General features: G+C 33.9%; 1 protein-coding gene across 2 annotated transcripts; it reads left to right on the plus strand.

Moving 5' to 3' along the window:
• Window positions 1-1,126: 1,126 nt before the first annotated feature.
• On the plus strand, window positions 1,127-26,835 carry Sec62 (SEC62 homolog, preprotein translocation factor). Of its 2 annotated transcripts, XM_047563480.1 has the most exons (9): window positions 1,127-1,441; window positions 4,186-4,310; window positions 8,165-8,273; window positions 9,117-9,222; window positions 15,225-15,429; window positions 15,662-15,754; window positions 18,519-18,579; window positions 20,793-20,912; window positions 24,993-26,835. In XM_047563480.1, exons 3-9 carry the CDS (start codon window positions 8,243-8,245, stop codon window positions 25,460-25,462), a joined length of 1,086 nt encoding a protein of 361 aa, XP_047419436.1. In that variant the 5' UTR covers window positions 1,127-1,441; window positions 4,186-4,310; window positions 8,165-8,242; the 3' UTR covers window positions 25,463-26,835. The 2 variants fall into 2 exon arrangements, with proteins under 2 accessions (XP_047419436.1, XP_047419435.1); XM_047563479.1 differs by lacking the exon at window positions 4,186-4,310.

Below are 26,835 nucleotides of genomic sequence, written 5' to 3' on the forward strand. Positions count from 1 at the left end.
ATTTTGGGTGGGAAGGTTTGGAGGGGAAGAAGACATTTTGTATTCTAAGTTATTTTTCAGATTAATTGGTAAGAATCATTACTACTTCCTCACCTCCCACCTAATCACACACACCCAAATTATACATTATAGAAAGAAACTAAATGGTTTCCTTAAGAGCAGAATAACATAGTCCAAAAAATCTTCTGTAAAAAGATTAGACATTAAGATGCTGCAAGTTGCCTTAATTACCCATTAATTGCTAGTAGGTTATATATGTGATGGGAAACAAAGAATTTTGAAACAATAAATGCTTATAACATCAGATTAACAGGAAAAAAGCAGGCTGCCATTACTGCATGAGATTTGTTTGAGGAATGGGAAAATATACAACATAATACAAACATGCACACACACAAAGTAGGAATAAATACTAGAAGAAAATTAAAACAACTTAAGAGACATCTGAGTGGTACAATTAAACTTATTTTCTTCATCTTACTTTTCTTTATTTCCCCAATTTTCTGCAATTAAAAATGGTTTTAAAATCTCCATAAAGTCATGGGACTTTGTATCTAAACTCTTGCAATGTAAACTCCTCTTTTTGGTCGAGGAGGCTCTAAAATACCAATAGTCCTAATTCACCTAAATCACCAGACTGCAAGTAGTAGCATGCAGTTTTCTTCATCCCAACATCCTGGAATCTTTCTCCTATTCTTCTTACTTATAACTTCCCTGGGTTCTCCGCGACTTCAGGATTCTTTAAAAGTGAGTTTAAGAAACCTCTTGGAAAATGACATGGAGAGCCTGATCTGTTTAAACGAGCTGCAGTACCACGTACGCCGCGGGAAAAGACCATTGACAGGTCTCGGCTCTGGGCATTGGATGGTCAGTGTGTGTCTCCACCCCTCAGTTATCTCGGTTTTCTCATCTTTTAAATGCAATTTCATGAAATTTGGAAGAGGTGAGATAAAGCTTGGCGACATTACAGAAATTGCCACTGGTAAAAGTTTCTAAGACTCGGTAGGTCTCGTCCATCCGCTTGTGTGAAAGGCCCCACCCCAAATATACTGAGTCGGACTCTGAGGGGGCGGGGCCCGGGAATCTGCATTTTAGTAGCTTCCCAGGTAGTTCAGATGTTGCTCAGTCAGGTTCGAGAACGGAACTCTCTTCTCAGCCCTCCTAGTCTCCGATTCACTCCTCGACTTCCTCTGGGTCCTGAAGAATTCTTCAGTTCCCGCAACAGCAAGAGCGGAGGGGAAAAAAGCCGCCGCCGCCAAAGACCAAAGGCCTTGGGGCGGCCGACCACCCCCTTCTCTCGGCTGCTGCCGGCGGGTTACATAACGGGCCCCGGGACACGTTCTCGCGAGATTTCCACCGCCCCCTCCTCGCTCCACGTCAGAAGGAACCGGGCGGAGCGGCCAACATGGCGGAACGCAGGCGACACAAGAAGCGGATCCAGGTAGCAAAGCCCAGCCCCGGGGTAGGGGGCTTCAGCGCTCTCGGAAGTGAAGGAAGCGGGGAAGGTCTCCTGAAACGGCGCGCGAGGGGAAGGCGGGGTGGGGTTCCGCCGCAAGGCAGCCCGCTTCAGGCTGTGTAGTTGTGAGGGGCCTGAGGTGGGGCGGTGTTGGCTACCGCGGAGACTGAGGTGGCGGTGGAGCAGCTGGGGAAGGAAGGAGGCGCCGCGCTGGGAATCCGGCTGCGGAAGCGCGGCTGAGGGCGGGGGGTTCCTGTGGCGGCGCCGGCCCAGGCCTGCGCTGGCAGGTCAGCCTCCCCCGGAGCGCAGACGGTGACCCTCCCCGCCCCGGGGCCCCTTCTCCGTTCCCTTCACCCATCCTCTTGCCTTAGCTATCCCGAAATTAAGGCCACGGTAATTGGGGTAGAAGGAGGCGGAGGGCTGACCTACAGCAGCCGGTTCTTTGTGCGCATAGACGGTAGGAGGGGGACAGACCTGGACTTGGTCAAATGCGCCAGGGGCGCAGGCTGTGATCTCCTTATCCAGATGTTCTGTTGCGTTTACGTTTTTCCTCAATATTTTAACACCATAGTCCACTTGAAGCTTGCTGGCTTTCTTCCAGGCGACACGGTGTAAACAAACACAACCCCGCTGGTGCTGCAACGAGCTGGTGGCACCCACAAACGTTTCACATGCGGGTTTGTCATCCCCATAACCTACATAACATCCCTCCCTCATTCCACATGCATATCATTTGTACATTTCTTCCCAGCAATTTTCCCCCTGTTATTCTTTGTCAAGAGGATTAAATATGTTGAGCATCTTAGACTCTCAGCTCAGATGTTTATTAGTCTCCTCAGCAGTTCATATTCTGAGACATCAAAGGCATCATAAATTGATAGCATGTAGTAAAGTTGTCAGTTATACTAATCTCCAATCGTGAGTTTTTTATTCCTCGCAGAGCGACTTTTCTATTTGTGTCCTGTCTGCATTTTGTATCAAGTTTATTGGCCCTTTCACAGGTATTTTGAGCAAGTTAAAGTTAAAAATTTTTAAGTGGTCTTTTAAGTACTCAGAAAAAGATAATCTAGTAAATTTGCAGTTTGGCAAAAAATAAAGTGACTGTGAACAGGGTAGCAAAGGGAATTAAAAGAGGCAAATTCCAAGTTCAGACAGGCCTGAAGACAAGGGCTTCAGATCAATAGAAGTTTCTAACTGTTCTATTCCTAATCTTCTGAAATTTAGTGTTACTGGTTTTCTATAGATAACATTTTATTAGAATTTGTTTTGGAAGTTGTCAGATTTGTACTTACTGTACTCCTTATACTTACACTTGACAACACAAATTTTGTGCCCATTAATTTACACTGTTTTATAGTTTAAACTGCTCTTTAATATTGTCAGGAAGGCTATATAATAGTTGCTGATATTTCAGTTGTAACCTTATGTTAAACAGAAAGATGAATAAACTGTATAGTACTATAGAGGTAGTGGCGCAGAACTAAAACCTTAGCCACTGTGCCTCTTTGTACTGCAACTCCACCAATTTTTAGAGTAATTTTGAACAGGTTACTTACATCACGTTTCTGCATATATGTAAGGGATATTTACCTTTAAAAAATTGTTTTAAAAGTGCTTGGCACATAACCTCTTCCTTGTCCTTCTCCCCCAGCATAAAGAACTTAGGTTGGATTATTATTTTGGGTTTTGTTACTGCACTTTTGATGTGCTGAAGATTGACAGCTGTCTATTCAGTGAATAAACCATTAAATTGTGAGTTTTAGAAAGTATGTCTACTTACTTTCTGTTTTTTATTTGAGGATCTGATTGTTAAAAATTAGTTTGGCATACTGCAAAGTAAAAGTACATTATTTTCTCATCCTAGTTTTTTACATGACTGTGGAGAATGTTTGTGGGAGATCTTGGAGTGGTACTTTTATGCATTCTAACAAATTTGTAATAATACACTATCCTAGTCAACCTTTTTTTTTCCCCCTACCAGCGAATCAGAAACTCTATGTTATTGGTATCACTTGAGATAAAAAAGATCAAATGTAATGACAAAAGTTCAGAGTTTGTTAAAAGATTATATTGTAGGACTTTTTAAGGCAGAGTATTCTACAATAACACCTGTTTCCTGTTATTTGATATTTCATGATTATTCATAATGTGAAAAGATTTTATTTTAAATAGATTCAGTAATCTTGAATTATAATATGTAATTTGGGGAGATGTTTGATACAAACAGATAAGCTTGGGGTTAAAAAAAATTAGTAACTAATGCTAATTCATTTGCTTTTTCTAATGCATCATAATTTCAGATTCTTGTGTCCCATCAAAGTTGGAAGCAAGAAGACTTGTTGTCACATTTTCTTCTAGGACTCAAAAGTATTGGTCATTGAAAACCTGAAGTGAGCTACATGTTCATTGACATTATGAACAAATTTTAATGATGGATGTTCTCAAATAACAGTGAATTCAATCCAAATTAATGAAAAGTTTGAATAGAGTTTTAAGTTGTTTAAGAAATGCAATTATGTACATTTTTAAGGAACTACAGTAACTTCATACAGATTTAACAGTGCCGCTTACCAGAAGCATTGATTAAGAATCCTTGTGTCATGAAATTTAAGAATTAAAAACGGGTCTAATAGGATTTATTTTGAAACTTTTTCACAAATCATTCTGGTATGAAAACAGATGATGGGCCTAGAATGTACTGAAATTACCCACTGCCCTCATTTTTACAGATATACTGAGGTCCAGTGAGGTTATGTGACGTAACCCAGGATTGCTCATCAAGATAGTAAAACTAGTTTTAGACAGATCTTCTGATTCCCAATTGAATGTTCTTTCTACCTCACCATTGATAAAAGTAAGTTATTCAGAAATATTTAATCCTGAATTCTTTATACTAAATTGTATAAAATAAAGACTTACTATGACTTGCCCCTGCTAAAGAGAATCATCTCATCCAGTATTCTGTGTATGTGTATGATATCCAGTTGAGTTTTGGGACATTTAAATGGCTTACTTGTTCTTAGAACTTTATAACCTCCATCAGTTATTTTTGTTGGACTTAGCTGTCTTCCTGGCACTAAACCCCTGACATATCATAGGCTTATGTGCTTAATTTCAGGAAGGAAAAGAAAAAAGAAACTTTAGGACTCTATAGCTAAACTACAGGTCTGAGTTCTCAGGACCTTCTGAAGAAAAGAAGGAAGCCAGGAAGCCAGTCCTAGGTCTGGAATCTCCCCATGAAGGTTTAATAGAGAGCTTTGCAGTTACTTAACAAACCTGTTGTTACAGAGGGAATGCGATAGAAGAGAATTGGAAGTTTTACAGAAGGACATTACTACAGTCAAGATACAGAGCTGTGTAACTTTGAGCAAATGATTTATCTTAGGTCCCCTCCAGCTTTCAGATTTTATTCTGTTAACCTGTTGTTGGTGTTTTCACAAATATTTTATACAGGCTTTTTTGTGTCTGTATAAATTTACAATTTGTGAACTTAAGCCTTTTTCTTTTTTGCTCCAACGGTATTAACAGATCAAGGAAGTTATTCCTATTGGCAATAATTTTTAAATTCCTCTGTATCAGAAATTCTGTAAGATAAAACCCAAGGTTTACCTACTCGGGATTTAATGTTTTTTTTTTTTTTCTTTTTCTCAAAAATGTTAAGTATTGGCTAAAATAATGGAAATGGTAATCTATTTCATTGTAGTATTCGTTGATGTGTTCTAGTAAAAATAGTATTTGTTAAACAATCTTATAAGAATGTGCTAACCAAACTGAATTTAAATAATTTTGGATTGTGATTTACAGCAATCAACATACTGGTATTTGGGTACAAAGAAAGGCAGTCTAGCCTAAACTTGGCACTTACTGTCCTCATTCTAACACATTCTAATTTGTTGACTAAAAAGTGCTCTCCATTTGCTTCAGAGTTGATGGGCTGGTTTTCTTTTCATTAGTTGGGTGCTAATTTCCCAAAAGGCTGTTTTTTCTTTTTATAAACCTTGAAACGTTAAGAAAATATTTTGTTCACATCAAAAGGGAACAGAGGGAAGATACTATAGTCCAATGTATAAACAAGAAGCAGGTTAGACTATCCTATACCCTTATTAGGCTGCAGCTGGGAAACAGAGTAAATACATCATACAGGATCCCCATCTTCTCATAGTTATGTTCTCACTGTACTACAGCAATCTTTCTTTCTGGCTCCAAAGCCCCAGCAGATAACACAAATTGTATTATTTTTATGAAGGCAATCTACAATATGGATAACAATTATAAGTTACTGATACTTTAAGAAAGTGTCAATGGACAAGTAATTCTGTGTCTAGTTAGGAGAGATTATCCAAATCCTGTGTTTTCTGAATCTCTTCTGTTCATTGTTGCTTAGTAGTATCTTTACCAAGAAGGGTATACAGTTGTGGAAAATTGACTCACTTGAAGTTAATTGTTAAAATGAGATTTAAAAATTTTGTGGACACATAATAACATCAGATTCCCTGTTGCATCAACTTTTCAGCTTTTTATGTATCCTGATATTTAACCTGATTTTACGTGTACTGCTTTGATTAGCTGTCAGAAAATTAGTATGTTTATCTGTATCAGGAAATGTTTTAATTGAGTTAGTATAAATGTTGACATACCATATCTAAAAGTGACATTGTTCTCCAGAATTACCTTCCTCCCAAATTTCCTTTCTGTTATTGAAAAATTATGTTTTCTGTTGATCAACATACCTTTCATTCATTCTTTATAATTGAATCCTATTTATTCTATATTTGTGACGTTTCAGATATCTACATTTTCTTCCTCTTCTTGGTCTGGCATCACATCACATTTACTTAAATATTGTAGTAGTCTTCTAACTAGTTTCCCTGCTTTATGAGATGTTGTGGTTATTTTTTTCCAGTTCATCCCACACAACCACCAAAGCAATATTTAAATCATTTTTCTAATTCTCTTCTATTCAAAAATTGCTAGTGTTCTTTCTGCTACTTACAGAATAAAGTCAAATTTCCCAACTTTTACTTACACATATTAATCTCCCAGGACTTTATAACTAGTCTCTCCTAGAGCCAAAGTTTGTGCTTATTCTTGGCCACAGTATTCATATTTTCATTCAGTTTACACAAAACTTGTTCATCTTTCAAAATCCAGTGCCTTCTTCCAAGAAATCCTTTCTGTTTTATCCACATTGATAATCTTACTTTTACTCTATAAACATATAAAATATTTTTTTTCTGCTCCTTTTGGAAAATAGCAATTGCTTCTTTTGATAATTATGCGCCAAAGTGAAGGTGTCATGCCTTACAAATTTTTGGTATTAACAGTAACATCTAAAGAGTATAGGATAAGCACTCAGGAAGTATGTATTTGAATAGTTTCTACTCCCATAACTTTTAATCAAGTTATCTATCCCATTAACAAGTATCAATTAGATACATCTTAAAATTGACACCAGATGTATCAAATGAGGGGGAAACAAGTATAGGTGTGATTATAAAATAGAATTGGTTTCTGTAAGCCATTTATATATCATGATTTTCAACTATTGTGTAACTTTTTCAGCTGTATGAATATATATTATTTACTAATATATGAAGCTCATGTTTATTACACATGTATATTATACAATTAAATATTGTCATTTAACATACGATATCAACATATAATAACATTATAGCATGGTTTCAAAACTTCTAATATGGAATTTTCACCTTTTATTACGTTAGGAAATGTATTTTATAGCTAAGACTCAAATCATGGTCCTTGTAGATGTTAGTACACTTCGAGTGTTAAAATATTGGATTTGCAATTTTTTAGGATTCTGCGGGAGTTTGGGTACATATTTTTAATAAAGTTTTTCCACAAATATTTCATTTTTACAATAGTCTTTATTCCAGTTGAGTAGTTCAAGATTTTAATTTTTATTGCCACAAATAACTCACAGCTGATAGTGACAGAGTATATAGTAGAAAATTCTGAGACAGATACAGAAGAAAACAGGGAAGAGTTAAAGCAGCCTTCTCAAAACTACTTTGTGAGTGTGCTTCCATTAACCAGATGTTCAAATGACAGTAATATCTCTGTTTTCTACGGTTCTAATTTTTGCCTTACCTTTGTTGGGGAAGAGAAGAAGGCAAGGTAGGAAAGGAGTCCCAGACAATACCTGGTATCTGCAACTACAGGGGAAAGGGAAGGGAATGAGTACCAGTTGTCAGCATCTGAGGATTTCATAAAGCTACCTCATTGAGGTAGCTATCTTTGGTTACTTTGAGAACTGTCCCAGTCTGCTATACACATTATTCAAGGTATATACCTTTCATTGTAGCTATTTTATACTTATTTATGGTTCCTGTTTCAGCTTTGACATTTGGGCATTCACTATTGGCAACATCTTATCTTTTAAATTACTGCTTTGTGACTATTAAAAAGGTGAACTAGTACAAAATAGTTACCATACTGGAAAAACAACTTAAATGCCATATACTTGAGGCCAAGAAGCAGACTTCTGGCCCCTGTGTATTGTATTTGAAAAATATATAGTTTTTTAAAATATCCATTTTTCTCTTTTTTGTGCATTAGCAGGCTCCAGAGAAGGCCCGAAGCAAGGCTTGTATTTCACTTGAAAAGATTTGCAGAACAGATCTGTAAATTATTTGCATGAATTTCTCAAGTAATTGATTACACTAAATTAATATTCTTACGTTGCAGGAAGTTGGTGAACCATCTAAAGAAGAGAAGGCTGTAGCCAAGTATCTTCGATTCAACTGTCCAACAAAATCCACCAATATGATGGGTCACCGGGTTGATTATTTTATTGGTAGGATTATATCAATAAAACCATATTAGTGTACATATCGTATGAAGTTACCTAAATTTGGATTTTGTAAAAGTTTTAGAAGTGCTTTCCAATGTGTTTATTGAAGTTCAGTGATTGGTATGACCATTGATTATCCCGTTCTTTTCTTCTATAATTAAAACTATCTATAATAAAAAGTTAAAGTTCTTTTTAATTACATTTGTTGGACATTTTAAAATAGGATTTACTTTCAGTTTCTGAAGTACTAACTTTTATTCTGGTAGTACATCTATTTGGAACTAACTCGGAGCTTTGGTTTTTCATATTCACAGAAATTCCGCATCTTCTCTTTAGTATTAATGATTTTGATATTCATTCAGAGTTTTTTAAAAATAGACATACTGATCTCCTTAAATCTAACATTTAGCTACTTCTACTGACAGTAGTTGATTGCTTACAGAGTTATTCCTCAGTGGGTTAAAATTTGATGAGAATTTTTATTACTATGTGGAGAAAGAGGAAGGTTTTTGAATTTGTTCATCCTATATTTGATAAGAGTGATAGTTGCATACAAGTATTTTGCAAATTTTGTCATAAATGTTTCCCCATGAAACTATCTCACTTTAATTAGTATTTCTGAGAGCCATTTATTTCCCAGCATTACTTTAAAAGATGCTTATCATTATATTTCATAAATTGAAGTTTTAAGGAATTCTTAATAATGATCATATTATACTTAATTTTACATTGCACTAGGTTTTATTTTCTGTTGTCAGAATGTTGAAATTTACCTTATGAAATATTGTTTACATAAACATAAGTTCCCATGTGTACTAAATTTAAAGTAATAAATTTCTTCTTTAGCTTCAAAAGCCGTGGATTGCCTTTTGGATTCAAAGTGGGCAAAGGCCAAGAAAGGAGAGGAAGCTTTATTTACAACAAGGGAGTCTGTGGTTGATTACTGCAACAGGTAGTATAACGAAATAGTTTTAAGTTTTCACCAGTCTTAAAACTCTTTTTAACTATTTTTATCATTAAAGGTAGTTATTTTGCAAAAGAGCTCAAGTACAGCCTTCACATATAATCTGGATTTCATCAGTATCTCTGGGAATGTATTTGGTGTTAAACTATTATATTTTTAACCATCTCATTTTTATTTATGTTCTGTTACCACTGTATATTGCCAGGTCTGCTAAACTGAAGGGTCAGCAATATATAATATGCCAAAGTCTATAGTGAACAAGCCCTTCCTTTTTTAGAGCAAATTGTTGGGAATATTTTTCTAAAACTTTTGCAGGGATTCCTATAAGCCTTGTTATCCTTAGTTTTTTAGTGTCTGTGCCCTGTACCATAAGTTAGAAACTGTTCCCTATTTTTAGTGATTGCTAATGTAGTTCTTTGAAAATCAAGGTAGCTGCAACATCTACCTTGCCTATCTTTGAGAATTTCAAGATGCAGTATAATTTGGTAACATAGACATATTTTTCATAATATGTATTTTTTTCTTTGTAGAAACCCCAATGGGTTTACTTATCAATACTTGTTAAGCTTATTTATTAATAGATGTTGAATGAATTTTGTTGTCATGACACTGATTTATATAATCTGAGAATTAGAGACTTTAGATTATTTTGTGTGTTTTTAGGGAGGTACACATAGCATTTCACTGCAGTCTTCACACTGCATTAATGTGTATTCACAAGTATTTTGTCTGTCCTAATCTTGCACCAAAGATTAATAATAAATGATTTTTATTTAGTAATAAATTATTTGTAAGTAACACCAGCACAGTTTTTTAAAAAAATGCTATACATAATAATTACATCCCATTGTTTTACAAAAAAAGAGTTGGCATAAAATCTGTGATGCTTACATGCTGAGATATGGTACTGACTTTGGATTTACTAACACTTAAATTATCAGCCACCGGAGGATCCTCTTAAAACCCACTATTTCACAGCCTAGTTTCTTCAGTTGTTATACTAAATTATTATATTTTTATATTTTTTATTTTTTATTTTTAGCACCATGGATTGAACCTAGGGGCACTTTACTACTGAGCCACATCCCCAAGCCTTTTTGTATTTTATTTAGAGACATGGTCTCACAGAGTTGCTTAGTGCCTCGCTAAATTACTGAGGCTGGCTTTGAACTTGCAAGCCTTCTGCCTTAGCCTCCTGAGCCACTGGGATCAAGTATTTCTTAAAATTCTTAGTTGTCAAAGACAGAGATCACTAACAGGCATTTCAAAAACAGTAAGGTTCATTGTTGGGGTGGGGATGCACTAACAGTGGTACAGTTGATATTTACTTGTTCTTTACAGCAGTTTGTCTGATTAGAATTAGCTCCAAAATACAAACATCCTGCCCACTTAAAAACAGATTTATTATTTTACATGTGGTGTAAAAATTAAGAGTTATTATAAATGCAGCAACTGAGGCATGAAGAAGTTAAGAACCTTGCCCAAGTCACACAGCTGGTAAAATGTAAGGTTCTAAATACGGGATTCTGGCTTCATAGTCAATGCTTTTAACCACTGCACTATAATGACTAGCTCCTCCAACAAAATGATAGTTCTTTTAATGGAACAAAGATTAAAATTGAGTCACCTGCCAATACTAATTTTTTAGGATAGGATATTAAAATGGGACCATTTTAAAAGCCTTTAAAAACTCTAAAGACCTAGGTTCAGAGAATGTCCTCTTAGAAGTGTTCTTACTTTTCATTTTATATGTTATTCCCATTCATCCCTGGTTGTGTCTCTCCTTTTCTCTCACTAGAATAAAGGAGGGAAGCCTAACTCTTATCTATGTCTTCTCAGCCATTTCTATTGAGTCCTATTGAGGATTGGATGGCCAGAGAAAGCCACAGTAAAACTCTTGTCCTTACTATGGACATTTTTCTAAAGCAACCAAGTGGACATGATGAGTGTGAGGAAAGACACAAGACAGGAAAGTGTAGGATAGTAAGAAAACGATCTTTTCTAGTATGATCTATACGTTTTGTGGCCTACTTCACATATGAACTCTTCAAACTACTCTGGATGAGATTTTGCATCACTGATCCGTAGTCTAATAATGTCCTCCTCACTCTTGTGCAAGTTAAGTCACACACACCTCTCTTCTGGTCTTGTGATCCTAACCTGTCACTTCACTTCAGTGGTTCTCTTTCCTCTATCCAACCTGCCTATCAAAATTACAAATACCTCTCTCAAGTCCTACTACCATGTAGTATTCCCCAGATCCTCCAGTTCATATTAACCTTTGTTTCTAAAGTTCTGCTGACTTTTATCAAATTAGTATCATTCAATTTGGCCCTTAATTATTTTGGAATTCTTGGATATGTGTTAGTGTTTTAATCTCTTGCATTGAAATCTGAAAACAGTTGTAGGATCGTTTTCTCCATAGCATTTAACACAATGGGGCACTTAATTAAAATTCACCATTGCTAATACATAGGTGAAAGCACCTAACACATGCCAGGCATTAAATAAATATTTGTTTGAATCTGAAAAAAAAGAAATTTAAGAAGTGAGAAAAAATGCAGAAGTAATTTTAAAACTTTTTACAAGTAGTTTTTAAAGCATTTATTTACTCAACCATATATTTATCAAATATAATTTCTGTGACTTGCTCCCTATCTCAGAACACATATTCTAATCTGTTAGGGAAGATTTATAACTGATAACAATAGCTGATGAAACTGTCAAGAATGACTTCACAAAGCAATGGAGGTTTGTTTTTTGTTTCATTTTTAAAATTTTTATACCTTTATTATTTATTTTTATGTGGTGCTGATGATTGAACCCAGTGCCTCACACATGCTAGGCAAGTGCTCTACCACTGAGCCACAACCCCAGCCTGGGAAAAAGTTTTAGTCAAAATCTGAAACAGTGGGCTGGTGTTGTGGCTCAGTGGTCAAGTGCTTGCCTTGCATGTGTAGGGCACTGGGTTCAATTCTCAGCACCACATATAAAGAAATGAATAAAAAATAAAAGGCCCATCAACAACTAAAAAAATATTTAAAAAAATCTGAAACATAAATAGGCAATTACCAATAAATAAGAGAAAAGATATATTTATTCCCAGGAAAAGGGACAGGACATATTGAGATAGGGAAGTATGAGTTGTTCTGTGAAAATATCAGACAGATATTTCTTTGTATTCATGATTTGTCTTATATGTGTAAAGCCAAATAAGTAGAGGCTTTGATTTTATTACAAAGGTTAAATAATATCAATCTCACATTTTTAGGCATAGAATGAATTGAAATAGACATTCTCTAAAGACCCATCAGTGAAAAGTCAGTGATTGTACTTACTATAGAATGGATTAATGCTATAATGTAATGATTTTTGAAACCAAATGTATATGTATTTCATAATTAGTAAGTGAAGTTGAAGATTTTGCCATAGCAATAATGATAACATTTATTGACTCTATGAATACCAGGCACTATGTTTAATAGTTTACAAGCTTCTCAATCCTAAAAATCCCTATGAGATTGATATCTCATTTTAGAAATCAAGTGAAATCAAGAAACTTACCTAATATCATCCAACTAGTAAAGTGATAAAGGTGATATTTGAACCTAACTCAATGTAAAATTATTTTCAGCAATGGTCTGATTGAAGTTAATAATCTACTTTTCTTTTATGGGTGGGGGCAGCCTTGCAGGAAGAGTGACAAGCGACAGAAGTAGACAGTCCTACTTGTCCTATGCCCTTCTGTACCTACTCATCAGGGAAAAGTTTTGTTTTGTTTTTTCCCCACTTAACTAAAGTTCAGTGGTTCATTTCTTAAATTATTTATTTCTTTATTAGGAGTTATTTCCACTGACATAAATTTCAGAAACTGGAGATAAATAAAATGATATAGAAGAAACTCTAAATTGTTGAGAGTGTTTTGTAATTAACCACATTACCATTTGAGAATACACACTTAAAGTGTCACACATGTACTCTCAATAAATATGTGGATATTTATTTTATGGGCATCTATATACTATGTAATATAAAATGCTGGTTTTTTCAGTTAACATTAGGTGAATATGATTTATTTTCATTTTCAGGTTAAATGGTAATATTACAGAAAATCAGGAAATCACATAAATGCACAAAATTGGAATATATGTTCATTATAAATTTGTCAAGACATTCTGAAGTAAAAAATATAAAATTTCCCTTTATATTCAAATACCCCACTACTATTAAGTCCAACTTAACTGTTCATAAGTAACTAATCTACTTCTGAACAAGTAGAATAGGCCAGATGAGGAAACCTAAAAGTTAACTTTATGGAAATGATTATGGATCGGACCTAATGTGCTATAAATGGAAGCCCAGCCAGGCAGGTGAAATATAAGTGTTCCAATGGGCACAACAAATTACCAGAAAAAAGTGGTCATATGGACAGGAAGAATCTCTTTCACAAGTGACATGATATTCTGGAGCAGGCACCAGTGAGGTATAGGTAGAAACATGGATGGTCATTATTAGCAGGTACAGATGGTACTAGTGAGACCTTGCTTCTAGATGGTGTTGTGGTAGTTGTACATTACCAAAGCTGAAATGAAGAAAAAGATAAGAAACTAGAACATAATATTTGAAAAAGTTGCTCATAAATGACAAAGATAAGGGCAACCCAGTTTCTTGGGTAGGATTTTAAGGTTAGAAAGGAACTCCCAATCAGCAAGGTTGACTTAAGTTGGGATCAGCTGAGCTTCTAAACTTATCATATAAATGAATAAAATAAAGATCTCACTCATGAAGAGTTTACAGTCTAGTGAAGGAGCAAACAGATGTAACATTATATAGTAAGAAGACATGTGCTATGCATAGGATAACAGGAAACAAGAGAGGATGGGGTGGGCTTTTGGTTTATACAGGGTAGATTGAGTTAAGGGGAAACTTGAAGAAAGGGAGTGAAAGAAACAGACGTGTTTATTTTGGGGGAAACATTCCAGGTGGAGAGATCGGCCAGTGTAAAGGTCCTGAGGTGAGGGTGTAAAAAATAATTGCTAAAAAGAAGGAAGAACAGTGTATAGAGAGAGAACATAACAAAAGTAGGAATATGGAATATTATGCCAAATTTATTTTTCAGACTGATCTTGTGAGAGTCATCAGAGTCCACAAATCTTATTTTACTATATTTAATTATTCATTACTTGGAAATATCTCATTAATTGGAAATATCTCATAATAATGCCAACCTGAATAATGAATTGCATGGAAGAAAAAATGACATCTAGAAAGATGGTGAAGAGATATGAATAGGATCAATCAAATCATGGACACATTTTTTTTCTTTTGCAGCACTGAGGACTAAACTGGGGATGGGGGATGGGTTACTCTACCACTGAACTTTGTTATTCCCAGCCCTTTTTATTTTTTATTTTGAGAGAGGGTCTCCCTAAGTTGCCGAGGCTGGCCCTGAACTATTCAATCCTTCTGCCTCAGCCTTTCAAGTTGCTGGGATTACAGGTGTGTGCCACCACACTCAGCATGGACACACTTTTAATCTTTTACCATTTTTTATGATATTTTCCTCTTTATTATTTCTGGCATTTGAGACTTAACTTTAAATGAAGCTAGTCTTAATTACTCTTAATGAACCTAGAGATAAACTTTTTATCAGTAATTCCAAACCTGTAATCTCTTTTGATAAACTTTTTATCAGTAATTCCAAACCTGTAATCTCTTTTATACCTACATTAAATAGTTAAAAGGGAAAAGTATATTGAATATCACATGAGTTTTGACAACTTTCATGTAATCCAATTGACCTGTTAGGTTTTTGACTATTGGTGGACTACATTATTTTTCCATGGGCTTACTAGTTGCAGTTTCTCTTATTGGTTGCCAGTTTATTTCTTCCTTTACTCATTTTATTCAGGTCTTGATCCTTTTTGCTTTTTAGTCTATGTCTATATAATTGATGGGGAATATAATGTTATACCTTTTTATTCCCTAAGGCTTTTAAAGAAGCAGTTTTTCCATCGGGCTCTAAAAGTAATGAAAATGAAGTATGATAAAGACATAAAAAAAGAAAAAGATAAAGGAAAAGCTGAAAGTGGAAAAGAAGAAGACAAAAAGAATAAGAAAGAAAATATAAAGGAAGAAAAGACAAAAAAAGAAAAAGAGAAAAAAAAAGATGGTGAAAAGGAAGAATCCAAAAAAGTAAATTCAACTAAAATTAAGTAAAAATGTATATTTGATCCACTGGAATATAAGCATATTTAAAATATCAGCAGCCATTTGAGATAATCATTGGGATTATTTACAAATACCATATTTAAGAATTTTTGTGTTAAAAAAATAGTGAAAAAATTTTTGTCTATACAAATGTCATATTGCTTGCATGTCCTTGCTTATAAGTTTTATTTATGCTATTTACTTTATGTTTTCATAGGAGGAAACTCCAGGAACTCCCAAAAAGAAGGAAACGAAGAAAAAATTCAAACTTGAGCCACATGATGATCAAGTTTTTCTGGATGGAAATGAGGTGAGATTATATAGCCTTTGCTTAGATATCCAGTTTTTCATGGGAATTTTTAGTAATATGTTTGATGCTTTCACTAAGAAAAGAAATAATTTAGATAAATCTAATCATGCACCTAAGTATATAAAAGCTGTTCGTTTTTTAGAATCAGGTTCTCTGAATTTAGATTTATTTTAAAAAAATTAAATTTGACTGTGTGAATAAGAGGAAACCTGAAATAATAATGGCTTAATACAAAATAGATGCATATTTCTTTCTCATCAGTGTAATCTAGAGGTAAGGAATACAGATAGGGCAGCTTTGTGGTTGACCCAAGTTCCTCCTTTGTTTTCACCTTTGTAGGATGCTTCTAGCTAAGATTGCCTCATGGTCCAAAATGATTGCCAACCTGATATCTATATCCAAAAGAGGAAAAAGAGTGAGAACCATGCTCCTATTTAAGAAGGCCTCTTAAGGACACTGTCCAGGAAGCTGGCAATTTCATTTCTGCTTGGATTCCACTGACCAGAATCTAGTCACATGGTCATGCTTCCCCAAAATAAAGTCTTAGAAATGCACTTTTTATACTGAATGGTCCTTTGCCCAGCTAAAATGCAGAGTTTCCATTATTATCAAAGAAAAAAAGAACAGAGTAGTTAATGGGGGACATAACTGATTTCTGTCCTTTCTACACATCACTTGAGGGACCTAAAGTTTTCAACATTACTTGATGTTTACTTAAGGAGATAGTTTTTATTGTATCTTTCATAATTGGAAATTTGTGTGGTGGTAACTATCTGGGAAGAGTAGCTAATGTAGTTACTTAATCAGTACAAAAACATTAGGTATATACAATTGAGCTTTTGTGAATTTCAGGGTATATTCTTTCTTACTATACTTAAACATTAATTAGTATTTATATAAAATACTGGCTCCTAGGACTGTGTGTTTGAAATTCTGGAAAAGCTTTTTTAAAAATATGTGCTGTATCTAGGCTTGTTGCAGACATATTTGCATGAGAATCTCTAAAGGTGGGGGTGGGGATATGCATCTATACAAATGTTTTCAGGTCATTTTAATGGTTAAGAACCTTGGTTAAGGGCTGGGGATATAGCTCAGTTGGTAGGGTGCTTGCCTTGCAAGCACAAGGCCCTGGGTTCAATCCCTGGCACCGCAAAAAAAAAAGAACCTTGGTTAATGCATACTATGTAAGAGAACCTGGGTTTAATACACAGTATACACACACACAAAAAAAAGACAAAGTTTGGTTAGGAACCTTTGTAATAGAAGTACACTAGTCTTTCCTAAGGTGAGAGCTCAAGTACCATCAGTTAAGCATTGAGCATCAGCTATATGCCAGTCATTTTTATAGATGCTGGGAGTAGCATGGTAAATACAATGAAATTCTCTGCACAGAAGCACTTAACAGTCTGTCAAACACAAAGGCATTTAAACTTGTTACTTTATTGAATGGTAAGCATTTATGTTTAGCAATTATGAACGGTTCTTCAGAAACTAATCAGAAAGGACAAGTAGGGTCTAAAGATCCTGGACACTTGAGCTGAGCCTTGAAGGTTGACTGGCAGATTGCCAAGTGTACCAGGAAGAATTTATGTCTGTTAGGGAAGGAAGCAGGCTGAGCAAAAGCATGGGTGCTTGCCATCCTGAAAAGGCTAGATTTTATTCTTAGAAAGCACCATGCACTCCAAAATTTTTAAAGTTAGGAAATGTCTTTTTTCTTAACGTGTTTATTTAGAATGGTAACTAGCAGAAGTAATGTTTATGGACTTACTTCCAGGGAGAATGTGAAGAGCAAAATAGGGGTTGTAGTGGAACCTCAGGTGCCAGAAATAGAAGAACCAAGTTGGAAGGATAATAAAGTGTTCTGGTCAAATAGAACTAGAAAATGAAAGAGTAATGTTATTTATAGAAATGAAGAAATAAAACTAAGAGTTATGAATGATGTTTGAGCATACCTCCAATCTGAATGATGTTCTCTTGTAAAAAATTGCCTGCCAAAAATAAATCAAGCTTTGAAACAGTGGTTCCCTACATGTGGGCCTACAAACTCTCCTTGAAGGAGTAGACAGCGAAATTACTGCAGGGAGTCACTGAACCTTTATGTTCCCCAAGCATGATGTTTAATTGTGTTTCTTTGTCTGTTGTTAGTAGGAAAGAAAAGAATGTAGTTTAGAGCTGTTGGATCTTAAAAGAGCCTGACTGAAATCTTAACTGTGTTCTTAGCCCAAACTGATCCATTATTACACAGGAATCAAAGGGTTGATAATTGTTGATCCTTAGGTTGAATAAATAATGATTTGTACATATAAACAAATTATCAAATGCATGTAAGTATATATAAAACATAGCAGAATTTAATTTTCCTCTTGTGATTATTTTCTAATTGAATGGATGCCAAAAGAACCATTATTACTGAGGGAAAGGTTTTGGAATTTATCTTAGAAAGTAATCCTCATATGTTAAGAGGTTAGTGACTGCTTTAGAGGACCTAAAATGTAGAATTAAACTTTAATTCTGGATGCAGTAGTTCACACCTGTAATCTAATTACTTGGGAGGTTAAGGCAGGAGGATCACAAGTTTGAGGTCAGCCTGGGAAACTTAGCAAGACTGTCTCAAAAATTTGAAAAGGGCTGGAGACGTGGCTCAGCAGTAAAGCACTCACCTACCATGCACAAGACCTCCAGTCCCTAGTATCACAAAAAAGAAAACCTACTTTCTAATGTACCTTTAGAACTTGTAAGCACTGAGGTTTCTTGGTTCTTCTAGGTTTATGTGTGGATCTATGACCCAGTTCACATTAAAACATTTGTCATGGGATTAATTCTTGGTAAGTAGCAGGATGTAAGTAGCACTGAAGTATAATCTAAAATTTAGAAAACAAATGCAGAACCACAAAGGAAAATATTTCTAAATATAACAAAGTGAGTACATTAAAGTCAGAAGATAAATGGTAAACTAAGGAAAATATTTGCACCACATTAAAATGAAGATTTTTAAGAGATTAACAACTTGGTAGAAAAATGGTAAGGTAGCACACAGATAAAACATAACAATAACCAATCATCATGATGATATTTAAACTCATAACAATGATTAAAGGAATTACAGAGTTTGACAGTGAAGGTCTTAGTTGGAAAGTCTCTGCAACAATTGATAGGTATATCCATTGTTTTAATTTTTAGAGAGGTCAGTTTGGCAATACCTTTCAAATTTTAAAGCATATACTCTGACCCTGCAGTTCTACTTCTAGAAATTTATGCAGTTTTGTGCATGTAGTTGCACAAAGCATATGCATTTACATGTTACCTATTTTAATCCAAATCCATCAGACTATATTTAAGAGCATAATATAGCATATAATCTTTCAAATTTTAAATACCCATATCTTTGGTGCTAATAATTCCATTTAAAGGAATTCATTCTGTCATGCAAACATGGTTGCACAGATGTACATGTACAAGCATATTTGCACTGATATTATCTGTAAGAATTCAAGTTCCTTAACGGGAAAAAAGTAAAATAAATTACAGTATAATAAAATACCATGAATCTTTTAAAGAATTAGGATGCACTGATTGAAAGATACCTAGAATAGCCAGGGTGATGATGCATATGTGTAATCCCAGCAGCTTGGGAGGCTGAGACAGGAGGATCAAGAGTTCAAAGCCAGCCTCAGCAATTTAGCAAGGCCTTAAGCAACTCAGAGAGATCCCATCTCTAAATAAAAATGTTTAGAAGGGCTGGGGCTGTGGCTCAGTGGTTAAGTCCCCTGGGTTCAATCCCCAGTACAAAAAAAAAATGTTTATCTAGAATGTATCTAATTTTAAAAAGAATTGCCAAAGAATAAGTATTGTATGTTTGTTTATTAAGAAAAAGAAATCTGGGTAATTAGATTTAGCTATGTGTATAGAAGCATTCTGTTGGAATACAAATAAACCTAATAGTTAACCTCTGAGGAGTAAAACGAGAATTAGAAGGAGATGTAATCTTCACTATACCTTGTGATTTATTTTTTTAAACATGAGTATATTTCTCTTAAGTTCAGGGCAGGAATGGGTGGGGAAAGAATGATACAACAAATACAAAAAAATAGATATTAATTAAAATAACCTTGGTGAACATAGGATCTCATTCAAAACAGCTCTTTTATGATAAGGGTTGAAACTGTTAAATCCAAATAACTAATCACCATTGACTTCTTAACACTGTTGAAGTCACTTTGCTAAATATTTACAGATAGTATCTCATTTCATCCTCACAACATCTTCTAAAAAGTTAGAACAGGCACTTATTAAATATAAGGTAACTTTGCCTCAAAAGGATTAGGTAACTTGCTCTGGGTTACTTAACTTATAAATGAGCTAGAATTTGAATACTGTTCTAAAGACCTAATAATCTGGCTTCTGATTTCTTAGAATTCTTTCATGTGGCTCAACTTTACTTGCCAAAAAAACTGGAAATGCTTATACAGTATGCCTGATTTTTAAAAAATCGATCTATAGCAGAATCACCGGGTGAGCTTCTTGAATCTGGATATCAGAGCTCCACCCCAGAATCGGAATCTCTATGATGGGGGTTTTTTGTTTTTTGTTTGTTTGTTTTTAGGTTTCTTGGGGGTTGGGGGTGGTTTTTTTGTTTCTTTTGTTTTTGTTTTTGTTTTTGTTTTTGTTTTTGATCTCTCTTTTAGCTCCTCTACTCAGTAGACAGATACCCTAATATTAAAAAAATGTATAGATCTAGCTTGAAAATGAGAGCAATTAATAGTTTAAGGAACAGTTTTAGATTTATAGACAGTGCTTTTTTCTAATTAATTGTAATTTAGACTAAAAAACCCCTAACCTGATTTGAAAATAGTATAAAATGTTAGGTTGAATGATTGAAATTGCTCATAATTAACCATTTTTCATTTATAAAAGTGTCAATTTTGTGTTTCATATTTCATGTTCTCAGTTTTTCCCAATATGTTCTCTATTATTACAACCACGCCATTTAAATTTTTATTCTAAAAGTTACCTACATAACTATCATTTCTTGTTCCAGTGATTGCAGTAATAGCAGCCACACTCTTCCCTCTTTGGCCAGCAGAAATGAGAGTAGGTGTTTATTACCTCAGTGTGGGCGCAGGCTGTTTTGTAGCCAGCATTCTTCTCCTTGCTGTTGGTAAGTATTACTGGTAGTAAAACTAACCTCAGTAAGGTAGGTATTAAGCAGTTGGGACTGTAATCTGGAGCTTAAGTAAAACTTAATAGCAAAATTAACATTGGTAAATCAAGTTTATATGATTCTACTTTCTGGTTCAAATCCCAAAACAGCTCAGACTTCATTAGATTAGGTCTAATCTACAGAAAGGATTTACTGGATCTTTTTATTTTTAATTTTTTAATTAATATTACATTTGATTGACAAATCATAATTATACCATGAGGTACAATGTGATGTTTGAATGATTAAATCAAGTTAATTAACCCATACATCACCTTGCTTACCTTATCATTCTCTATGGTGAGACATTTGAAATTTATCCTTTTATTTTAAAATAAAACATTATATTTTAATCTGAAAAAGGTTTGCTTTAAAGATTAAATAGAGCAAGAATTTAGTATTTTTGGAGTAATTTATTATTCAGTAAAACATTTTGATATTTCAACAAAGCCAGTGCAGGTTGTATTAAATATTTAAATTTTGTGCTTTTACTCAATAAAGCATGTTAGAATTCTGCTATGGCCAATTTATATATGGTAAGATATTAGGTTTTATTTGTTCTAAACAATTGATTTGCCACTTTGGGAAAAATGATCATTTCTGTTCAGGTACCAAAATAAATTTTAGCTGCATTGAGGAATTAAATGTTTTAAAAATCAAATAGGAAAACATAAATGGATTGGTGTCTTCCCTAGCTAAAAAGCAATATAAAGATAACCAAAAGGGCTAATAAATTTAGATCATATAAAAATTAAAAGACCCTTTTCACATAAAAAGGACAAAATTAAGAGCAAGCAACAAACTGACAGGACAGACAAAAGATTAAAATTCCCATCTATTCTTACCATTTGTTAAGAGGACCTTGAATATTAGATAGCAGAGAATATGAACATTCTGTCATCCTTTAGAAGAGAGAATAAAAATGATTAATAAATTTTCATCACTAATAAACAGTAAATTAAGATAATGTATTTTTTGCCCATTTAATTAGGAAGCTTTCTTCTTTTTAATATTAGTACTCAAAATACCAGGGAAGGTTTGACTAGAAGGAAAATGCAGCCACCTGTAAATAGTGATGATCGTTATGATTTTCATTTTCTTATTTACACTTGTGTTTTTCTACAAGAGCATGTTACTTAATCGGGAGGAAAGCAACAAGTGTTACTTTACCTAAAATCCTGGTCTTTGAAGATTTTCCCTTGTAGGTTGAGCAGTGCTGTTTTTACTTTGGGAAAGTACCTAAAACTGTTTACATTGAATTCCTTGATCTTTCTGGAGTATATGCTATTATGAAATGAATTTCTGATTATTTTTCCCAAATGACAAATCAACTTTTCTACCAAGTCCTAAAAGTACTTCTTTATAAAATAAAAAATAACACCCACATTATTTTCCTAATATCCGTTGTTAGAGGACATTATTGGACCAAGATTATCTTAATTGGGTGTATGTAAGATTCTATGATATATAAAATGTTTTCATTTTTATAAAGCATTACTCTCATAGCTAAGCAATTTCCCTTTGCACATCCCTTCACCCTAGTTATCAAGGTGTCCTGGGTTGGTGGCACACCTGTGAACCCAGAAGCTCATCCAGTATCTTTCTTTAATTTATCATGATTTATGCCTCCTTTTCCCCTCTGTGATCCGTTTGAGTGAGGCCTTCTCCACCCATTTTTCATTTTTCTTTCCTCTGTCTTAATCACCTTGAGAAAATTCTCTACTGCTTTTGCAGGTAATACAAACACAGTTGTAGACCAAGAAGTAATATCTAAACCTATTAAGTAGGTAACTAGTATTGGTATAAAAGCTGTATCAAGGAGAAAAACCATAAACTTTTATATGACTTTAGATATAATAAAATTGGTGCCTTCTAACATCAAACCAATGAAATTTAGAAGCTCCTTAAATTTTTCAGTAAAGATTTAGCTCTGCTAAATATAATCATCCCACTTGCTTATCTTTTAATTAAGTCATTAGCCACAATTATAATCACTATATTGTTTTGCTCTTTATCTTAAAGTATTTTACTGTTTATTCTGTACTTTTTTAAAAAATAATTTTTAAAGTTGCTATGGATTTAAATATGCATTATGGAGCAAATAGTCCTGTAAATTCAAGTAGAAAACAAACCCAACATGTTGATTCTGTTAGAAATACCCCTCCAAATATCCTTTCAAATAGTATTGCTCTGTAGCCCACTTATAAAATGGATATTACTTTGATATTCTATGAAGTACTATATATTGTTTTCAGTTATATTTGGTGTTACTTTGAATATGCATTGTTAATTCACCATTTAAAATAAGACTTTCAGCATTTTTCTAAAATGTGTCACTGTTAGTATAGATGTACATGTCACAGTTTTTCTATGATTCTTCCCTTTTTGCTCCTGATAATCTAATGTCACAGGGAGAAAAACCGTAAAGCATGTTAGAATTCTGCTATACCCAGTTTATATGTGGTAAGAAATTAGATTTTACTTGTGCCATTTCTATATTGCTTTTTCTTGGATTTGATACAAGATTTCATACTATGAATCATCTGTCTTACAAACCTGTAAAACCTATCATAGCATCATAATTGTATTTGGAGAAAAAAATGTGCAGCCTCCTTAAAAGTTACTCATTTTCTCTATCTATCATGGAATTTGTTCTTAAGTCATAATTTCAAACATTTTGCTTTTTTGATTTGGGCCACCAAAGATTTTAATAATATAGCATTCTTTTAGCATACTTATATTTTTGTGGAAATAAAATACTACTTTATAAATAAGGTAGTTTATTTTTAAATGCTACACTATAAAAAAATCAAGGCACAACTGTAACCATTTTTTTTTCAAAGCAAAATAATGGAAGAAGCATAGATGAGCTTTTTTAAGGCTTTATATGAAAACAGTGATATACAATCGTGAAGGAAAAAATATCATAATTGATTAGCCTATATCATTCATATAATCATGATCTTTATAAAAGGAAAAATCACTGAGCCATACCTAATTGGTTAATTAATAGAATACTACATGAAATATTGGAGTTTTTAGTAATTTGTTACTATGTATTTTAAAATTCAAGTTTCATTATCCCAGTTTTGTCATAATATATTATTATAAAAGAGTAACATTATAAACCATATACCTTTTTTCATTAGCATTGTATTATTTCTTAATATTGAGAGAGTTGGTCCTTAAATAAGTTGGTCCTTAAAAATTATATAATTTACCTAATTAGTAAAACAAACAGATTAGAAGATGGAAACTTGCCAGTACTAAGATTCTTTTTCCAGGGTTGACCTATCCTTTAGGCCATGTAAGTGCATGCCTTGGATCTACTACATTTATTCAGCCCTCAGAAATGTTTTTATTTCTTTTAAAATCAGAAATAGTTTGTGAGATAGCTCCATGGTAGAGTGCTTGCCTAGCAATACTGACATACACATATATATGTATATATTAGTAAACTGCAGTATTATGTTTGCATTTGTACATATATATATGTGTATATATATATATATATATATATATATATATTATAATTTTAGTATATTTTTTATAGAGGAAGTACCCTAACAAAGGCAAAAGTACCTAGGGCTTAGAAAAGTCATGACACAGCCCTGCTTTTTCCTTTATAAAGACTTTTTTCTTAGGATATACTTCATTTCTTACTCACATTTTTTTCTTTTCTTATACCATGATCTCATGAATGCTTAAACTTCCAACTGACTGCTATGTTTGTTAAAGTATAACATCACAAATTGCATAGATCATAAGTGTATATCCATGGAATAGTACCCAGATGAAAAGATAAAAGACATTTTTTTGGGAGTGGCATTGTAGCACTGTGCACTCAAGTTCAGAGCAGAATGTTCTGCTGTGAGAATATTGTGATAGATGCTAAACTAGTCAGGCTTTAAATACTCATTAAGGTGCATGAACTGTGCAAATAAAACTAAATGTTTTCCCAGCTTTTTATTAACAAATATCCTCTGCTCTCTGAGTCAGTGTTTGAATTATGCAAACAAAGAAATTTTTCTCCCACAGCTCGTTGCATTCTGTTTCTCATCATCTGGCTCATAACTGGAGGAAGGCACCACTTTTGGTTCTTGCCAAATCTGACTGCTGACGTGGGCTTCATTGACTCCTTCAGGCCTCTGTACACACATGAATACAAAGGACCAAAAGCAGACTTAAAGAAAGATGAGAAATCTGAAACCAAAAAGCAGCAGAAGTCCGACAGTGAGGAAAAGTCAGACAGTGAGAAAAAGGAAGATGAGGAGGGAAAAGTAGGACCAGGAAATCATGGAACAGAAGGCTCAGGTGGAGAACGGCATTCAGACACAGACAGTGACAGAAGAGAAGATGATCGATCCCAACACAGTAGTGGAAATGGGAATGATTTTGAAATGATCACAAAAGAGGAACTGGAACAGCAAACAGATGGGGATTGTGAAGAAGAGGAGGAGGAAGACAATGATGGAGAAATGCCTAAATCTTCACATGAAAAATCATAATCCGACTAATTGGGGGACTGAATAAGGGCAAGAGGTTGGGATTTTCTATGTTGGCTGATCATCATAATGTACACATCTTATTTGTAGCATTCTTTATATCCATTTACTGAAATGTATTTGACATCCAAGCAGTTATTCATTTTATAGAATATTGGTACTACTATTGGTACAGTCTAAAGCCATTAATAAGTTTATCCATTTGATAATTTTACAGTAAGTAGGTCTCATTCATTTTGATAGTTATCAAAGATGCATTTTCCACAATGACATTTAGATTAAGGGCATTTTTGATAGTTGTATGGCTTTTTACTGTTAGACTAATCAAAATAACTTTAGAAGGAATAAAGAAATTGCAACATTTCAGATTATGCAGAGTTATGCAGCCATTTCACAGTTTCTTTAGGATGAAATTCATAAACTCTTTGTTCTTGATAGTTTGCTTTTGTTTTTCATCATAAAATTATACCAGGAAATTTCTTAAGATTCTGAGTTAGCAGGGTTCAAAAGCATTTTGTGGAAATAAGCCAACTAGTAAAAATGCAGTGACACTTCTAGTTTAGCTGCAAATTCTCCTTTTCCAACTTAGGAAATCCAAACTGATTTGTACATTTGGTTCAGAAAAAGATGGTCATCTCCAGTAGAGAAAGTGAAGAGCATTGGTTGGAAGGCGAAGGCTCTTCCACCTTCTGCCCCATCTCCTTGTAACGTAAAACGTATTCTGTATATAATTTACGAATAAAACATTTTATTTTAATTGTTACTTATTATTTAGACATTTCTCAACACTTAAATTTGTAAAATTAAGACCATGTAAGGGTATGTTTTTAGAGAAATGGAAGTTTCGATAACCCACAGAACACCTGTGATCTTTCTACAGCAGCTTCAGTTTTGTGCCAACATTCCATGTATTTGAATATGAGTAAAAATGATCCTTATTAAATAAGAGCAGACTTAAAAGTAGCTGTTTGTAAGCCTTAATGTTCATTTTGATTTATTTTAAAACTTTACATTCAGAAATGGGGTACTGTATTATCAGACCAGGAGGCACTGCTGTGAAAGATAATTTACTGTTCTAAAATATCAATTTAAAATAAAGGATATAAAAGAAAATGTAGAGAACCATTGGACTCTAATTGCTTCAAACTAGTTTTGTTTCAAAACTTTAAGAGCCTTATTTACTTATGAGCAAAATCATTCCTTGGAGTTATACTCTTAAAGTGATAGTGAATATTAAATTATTTTCCTTCAGTAACAGAGCAATTTGCTTTGTAGTTGAAATAGATGGAGTAGGTCTTTATTTTTTTTAGGTTGTTTCCAAGTGTTTGACTAAAGATATTAAAGTCTTCTAATTATGTTTTTTCTGCCTATTGATA

This window comes from Sciurus carolinensis, chromosome 9 (assembly GCF_902686445.1).
Source record: "Sciurus carolinensis chromosome 9, mSciCar1.2, whole genome shotgun sequence".
Taxonomy (NCBI): Eukaryota; Metazoa; Chordata; class Mammalia; order Rodentia; family Sciuridae; genus Sciurus; species Sciurus carolinensis.

What these genes read in the sequence shown, in the direction of transcription:
- Sec62 (XM_047563479.1), top strand. Translation starts at nt 1,406, where the DNA reads ATGGCGGAACGCAGGCGACACAAGAAGCGGATCCAG. An exon ending in CCGGGTTGATTATTTTATTG is followed by an intron (nt 8,274 to 9,116) that starts GTAGGATTATAT and finishes TTTCTTCTTTAG; the next exon opens with CTTCAAAAGCCGTGGATTGC. An exon ending in AAAAGGAAGAATCCAAAAAA is followed by an intron (nt 15,430 to 15,661) that starts GTAAATTCAACT and finishes ATGTTTTCATAG; the next exon opens with GAGGAAACTCCAGGAACTCC.